The sequence below is a fragment of the Nicotiana tabacum genome, chromosome 19, assembly GCF_000715075.1.
Source record: "Nicotiana tabacum cultivar K326 chromosome 19, ASM71507v2, whole genome shotgun sequence".
In the NCBI taxonomy this organism is placed as follows: domain Eukaryota; kingdom Viridiplantae; phylum Streptophyta; class Magnoliopsida; order Solanales; family Solanaceae; genus Nicotiana; species Nicotiana tabacum.
Window position 1 is genome coordinate 20,128,439 of NC_134098.1, and position 6,751 is coordinate 20,135,189.

Here is a 6,751-nt window from a genome sequence, read left to right on the forward strand (position 1 = left end):
TGGAAAAAGTTGTAATTTCATACATTTTCTCCTCCCCACAATTGCTACAAGCAGGTTCAGATTATAGAATCGAAAAGTTAAGAATAAGATACACAACTCACATAAGAAATTCTCCCTATCATATTAGGCTAAATGCAATCTTGTAATACAACTATGAATCCTAACAAAATTCTGCAATCAGTAATTCCTGACCTTCCTCGTGCCTCCAACACAAAAAAGAACCCAAAAAAAAAAAAGACATAAGGAGATTTGGTAACAGAAGTGAAGCGAAAGGTAACAAAAGACCAACACGGCCAAACCTTTACATTGCTTTGACAACTAGCAGATCCATTCCTTAGGGTTGATACAAGCATCCAAGAGTTTCCATTCTTCAGTGCCTTCTTCTGGTTGCTGCATTGAGCAACAAGCATTTAGTTGATATTCTATGATGCTTTCCCTAGGTTAGCCTATCTAATAATGATATCAATAAAATAGATAGCAGAGTAAAGCTTACATGGTCATACTCCCATCGTGCAGTTAATGGAAGAGATACAAGAATGCTCTCAATCCTACCTCCTGTCTTGAGACCAAATGTAGTTCCACGGTCATAAACCTGCAATTACAAGGGAAATAAAGGAGTTAAACAATAATCATCGTAGATAGGCAAATAGGAATTAAGGAAACAAAGTATTTCACCAAGTTGAATTCCACATAGCGGCCCCTCCGTAGTTGTTGCCATGCTTTGTTTTCTTCTGTGAAAGGGGTATCCTTCCTCTTCTCTATGATAGGTATATATGCTGGAATGACGGAATTTGCGCACTCTACAATTCCAAAACTGACACTTCAAGGAAAGTATTTTATCCATTAAAGCAAAAAGTTCTCCGTGCTTGAATTAACTTTCGTTGCTAGATTATGGATTGTTGTTGTCCTAATTATTTCAGGGAAAATGAAAAATAAGATATAATCTAGTCTAGCAATACAGTTTCCAGCATATCAACAACTCCTTAAGCAGCACTTGAAATCTTGGGCTTAAAGGCACTAACATCTTGGGTATTCATCCAAGGAATGCATATGAGGAAATAGCACACAGCTAACTCCCTTCTAGAGATAAGTGTCGAACTAACAGATGCCATTGTGTTTTTTACGCATAAAAGGAAGCTTGTCTATGATAAGTTGACTGCTCTGTTTCCTCCATTAACAAAGATTATTTAAAAGCACATGTGAGGTCATTTTCACACCATTTACCTGTAGAAAAGGAAAGAAGCATTTCTTGATCATAGTCGTTCAGATCATCAAAGAAAATTCCTCCAAGACCTCGCCTCTCACCACGATGCTGCAAGACAACGAGCTCAATGAAAAGCTATATTGTGCCCATACTTTAATTTAAAAATTAAAAGAATAGGCAACCAGAATAAAGATCCATACTTTAACTCAACATCTAAAAGAATAGACAGCAATACAAGAGAAAACCCATTATAAGCTTCCAACAATTTTAAATGCAGAAAAGCGGGAACTACTTTTCAACTTAAGGATCCTGCACAATGATGCTAGTCCTGAACAGAAATATACAGATATAGAGAGGAAAGGGCAAGAGTAGCTATTGCTTGCTTTTTGGCTAAACAGTTGCATAAGAGGATCAACATGTCACATATCTTAAATGTTTCTAAAGTTTTATGAAGGCCTCTGAATATCTTTTATGTGAATCGCGTGGCTTATATAGTACTTTTACCAAGGGAAGGCAGAGGTTTCACGTGTAAGTGTAATACCCTCATGAGGTATTTGAGAAGGAATTCCTTGATATTAGAGATTTCAATCGCCAGTTCCAGCAACCAACAGCAACATGTGTCTAGAGGACCCGAAACTTGAGTTACAATTTAAGGAATCAATATATATGGCAGAATCACAACAGATCAGTACACGACCTCAAAAACCACAAGAGAACTAGGGTACACTATTGAGGGGAGAATTCTTATACGGGTTTCTGTGATTTAAGGAGATACATCTGTCAAAAGACTATGTAGCTGTTAGGTAGTACCACATGTTAGTCATGTGATTTACTTTTATGGATCTCCGGCTCTGATTTGCCTGGAAATGTTAAGTTGTTTTATATTAAATATATTAAAGATTCAGCTAAAACCATCATAAGTTAGTGAGTTAATAGCCACTCTGAGAATATTTCAACCATGCAAAATTTCCCTATTTACCTAAGTACTCCACCAGATTTTGGAATTCATTCCAGCATATATACCAACCATGTTAGAAAATGAAGCTTGCTTACCTTAATATAGAAATAGTCATCACACCATTTCTTAAACCGAGGGTAGAAGCTAGCATCGAATTTATCACAAGCAGCTTTTTGCACCTACAAAACAGTCGATCTGCTTCATGTAATGCAAACAGAAAATCACTATCAAACATTAGAAAAATGTCTTAGATGCATTTTCTCATGGTATAATTATCTCAGTTTGACATGCTGAAATTGTGAACTAAAGATATAGAGACGAAAACCATTTGAGCACTTATACCGAATGGAAGTGCTTCACATCCTCCTCGAAAATGTAAGCAGGTGTAAGGTCAGTACCACCACCAAACCACCATTGCCTTGGTGCTCCTGGTGCATCTGCATTTATATTGATCATAAGTAACTTTATAGTTCATATAGCTCTCCTCTATAGAGGGATCAGCACGATGGCATATCATACACATGAAGTTATAAAAGGTAAATCCAGAGAATCTTAATGACGTATAACTGCAGCAGTCTCACTCAAGCTGAAACACACTAATTTTTATTAGAGAAAAAAACAAGGAGGAAATTGCGATTCTAGGTTACTAAGAAATTTCAAGTTGATACTCATGATATCCAATAAAGGACAAGGTTCTGTTAATAAGAATGTGTGGCTTTGGCTCTTTTGCCAAATAATTCTACAAATGTAACGAATTATTAACTGTTAAACCATTTATGATTAGTCACCTTCTATACTAAGAGGTGCCTATTTTGATATTTTTACCCCTTCTTGTAGATTAAAAAGTAGCTAAGTTTGAGAATTTGATTTTAGAGAAACCAAAATTTTCATATTATTTGAAGGTCAAAGTGTGTTCAGTTGGATTTTTTTTTATTTTTTATAAGTAAGGTGAGAAATTTCATTTAAACTGCACCAAGAATGTGCAAAATATGTACAACAGAAACTTTCATCCTCCCCCTCCTTCAACTTGCAGGGAGTGCCAGAAATCAGTAACAGAGTTTACATCAATATGAAAAGACAGCTTACGACATGATTTTAACAAATGTGTTTAGTTGGATATTACGAAAACCAAATTGAAGTTTGTATGTAATTGAGGAACTAAAACTGCAATATCCCAAAAAGAAACTATTGGCAATACAAGTTTGTGAGAGGCATAGAGATATAAGATACGGGCCATGGGGTGGAAAAAGAAAAAAAATCAACTTGCATAATATAAAACCTCACTTCAACCAATTATGTCTAGCAATGTTTTTGACACAACTATGTGTCCTCATTTTTCCCTAATGCAATTTTAAGAATATAATCCCGAGGCGAATTCAGTCAGGCTACTATAACAGGATTTCGCTTGCTGTGATCTACAGGAGGTAGCACCTACCAAAGCAAGTTAAGAATCACCTCGGAGTAGGCAGAACTATCATGAAGATTAGAAGGTACAACTGCAAAAGGTGCACATATGATATGTATACGACAACATTACTAGCATTCAGTGCACACCAAGGAGTAGAACCCTCCAGTCCTATATCTGGAACTGCCATCTCTTCTTTTTCTAGTAAATTGAGTCTGTCTTTTCAAATGTCGCACAAAAGTACAACAGGAATCTGCATCACCTTGTAGTCCTAGGTTTTGCAATTTCGTCTTCTACCACTAGAAAAATCTTTCAATCTTAAGCAAATCGGAACCGTCATCAACAAAGAATAACGATAATCAAGAGAAGGAATACCTTTTGGAGCATCAGTCTCAAAGTAACGATAATTAAAATGCAAAGTTGGCGCAAATGGATTTTTTGGATGCAGCACCTGGGGAAAAAATAAAACACACTAACGATTACAATTTTCTGATAAAACTCATATTCAAATAAAGGGAGCAAAGATTTTTTTTAATGTCAGAAAAAGAGAATAAGAAGTTGATCACTTTAGTCTATAGCATATATATTAGCCTACGATTTAAAGAACGTTTCGTTTTAGAGAACCCCTGATTTGTCTATAACAAAAGTATCTAGCATTGGAAGGAAATGGGCCCCAATAGAGTCGAATGGCCGATCGGATCTAGTTTTTGGAATTGAGAAATAGGCTCTAGCATTCTCACTGGTGGAACTAGGTTGGGAAAGGGGATTCAATTGAACCCCTTCATTGAAAAATTATATTATACAAATAGGACAAAAACGAATTTTTTTGGCTATATATAAGCATAAGAGAATATTTTTGTTAAGTGGCAAAGGGGTTAAAAAACTGCTACTTTTGAATCCCGTTATATAAATTCCTAGCTCCGCCACCGAGCATTCTACCGGCTGTTAACTAAGCAGTAGAAACTGAAGAAACATAAATTCTAAACTACCATCCATATTATCCTAAAAGACAAGAAAAAACAGAAGTACAAAAGATAAATGTGGAGAAGTGACAATTTTCTTTAAAAAAAAAAAAAGAGCAGAAATGTGGAAACTTACAGAGCTAACTCCAGCAGCAAAAAAAGGAATAGGGCCGGGCTTGACATTTCCATTATCAGTGGGTCTAGCAGCCCGATAAGCTTCAGGAGGCATAACACCATAAACAACAGAAACATTAACACCAGCCTTTTCCCAAATAGCCCCATCTTGCAAAACCCTACTGATTCCACCGCCACCACCAGGCCTTGACCAAACATCTTCCTTAAACTTTGCTCCTCCGTCCGCTTTTTCTATTGCCAAACACACACTGTCTTGAGCTTCTCTTATCATCTTCTCAAATCGACCTCTAACTGAACTCGAACTTGAAGTAACATTGGATCCTTTATCCGATTCTCGAAGAAATGTATCTGGCTTTTGGGATTCAGCTACTTCTTTCTCAATCATTGCTTGAATTTTAAATGAATAGTTGGGTGTTGGTTTTTTAGCTGTTTTATAGGATACAGTAAAGGGTAAGTGGGGTTTAGTTAAAAATGAAAATGAAGAATGGAAAGAATGAGGAAATTGGGAAGTGGGAGTGGAAGAGGATGAAGGAGAAGAGAGAATTGGAGTAAGCATTGCTGATTAATAGTGTGGAAATTGGAGAGAAGAAAGAGTAGCTTATTAATGGGTTGTTTTTGGAGGATGAGGGGAATGGATGATTTTGCGATAGGGGGTAACAAGAATCCAAGGGTGAAGCCAGCAGTTTGTTTCATTTGACTGCTCTTTTATCTTCCTTATAGTAATATATACCCACAGGAATTACTCTGGTTTTATGACTAGGCAATTTAACTTTAGGAATGTCAATATTTTGACCTCTCCAATTTTGATATGAGCTACCCATTGATTTGTAAAGGATTTAGCACTGGAAACACGTTCTATAGAGATACAAGTCAACATGACAAATTGACATCGGTTGGTAATAGAATATTTTAAGGGAAAAGAGTCAGAAATACCCTTTACTATTCAATAATAATGATCATTTATACCACCCATTACTATTTGTCTATCACAGTCCCTAACGTCATAAAATTGGTACAAAAATACTCCTATGCCATTTAGAACTCTCCACCATGGTAATATTATCCCGCGTGACATAACATATCGTTGACCCTCCCTTACTTCTTCTACCAACACCTCCTTTTTCACCCAACCACCACAGTTCATATTAAAGGTGTTAAATGGGTCGGGCTAGCCCACTAACACCCGGCTCGACCCGGTTTAGTCCGGGTCGGCCCGTTCCCGATAAGGGGTGGGACGGGTTGGCTAGGGTAGGGGGTTGTGCCGGACGGGGTCGGGTCTTTTTTGGCTGTCAGTGCACCATAACCCAGCTAGCCCGATAACCCATTCATGGGTTTTTACCAGGTTCCAGCCCGGTTACCGTTGGTTTTTTTTTACTGTTACCAATAGTCAAATTCAAAAATGATCGTTGGGCAACGGCATTTTTTTGCAGATTTAGCTATTTCGCCCTACCCCTTTAATAAATAGCATCCACACCCCTAATAATTGATAAATTATATTTTTAGCCTTTTAAAAACTATAAATATCCCCCTCTTCTTCATTTTTTTCTCACAGCTTGCTCTCTTCTTCTACTCTAATTCTCTCTCAATTCTCTCTTGATTATTGAATTGCTTATTGCTCTCAAGTTCTCAATTAATTATTATTTCAAGTTTTATCAATTATTTACGGTAGCCACTACAAAATTACAACTATCAAGTAAAGTGTGGTATCATCAAATATCAATTGAAGTGTGATATCATATTTAATGCGGCATCCGGACTCCCATTACACTCGTTCCATCTCTTTCTCTTCTTTGGTATTATTTTTATTTTATTATTTAGAATTATTAATTTAGTTTTTAAATTTAATTTACATAATGGATATATTTAGAGCAGCCAAAAAAGCGTGTACTATTAAGGGTGGTACTAGTAAGAGTAAAAATATTAAAAGATCAAGAGGTGGTGTTAGTTCTTCTAGTAGCTTTACACATATTTTTGAAAGTTCACCTGAAAATTTAAATGTAGATTATGAGCAACTTCAAGAAGATTATGGTATAGATGATAATTTAGATGATATTGAGTCACCTAATAATCTTAAAACACTACCACCT

At 36.3% G+C, this 6,751-nt stretch overlaps 1 protein-coding gene across 1 annotated transcript; it reads right to left on the reverse strand.

Annotated features, from left to right (window-relative positions):
• On the reverse strand, nt 1–5,363 carry LOC107766888 (oxygen-dependent coproporphyrinogen-III oxidase, chloroplastic-like). Its single transcript, XM_016585775.2, has 8 exons — nt 4,666–5,363; nt 3,943–4,018; nt 2,505–2,599; nt 2,258–2,341; nt 1,225–1,312; nt 676–800; nt 494–592; nt 1–390 (listed from the first exon to the last, which is right to left on the reverse strand). Exons 1-8 carry the CDS (start codon nt 5,218–5,220, stop codon nt 319–321), a joined length of 1,194 nt encoding a protein of 397 aa, XP_016441261.1. The 5' UTR covers nt 5,221–5,363; the 3' UTR covers nt 1–318.
• Between the last annotated feature and the right edge of the window lie 1,388 nt (nt 5,364–6,751).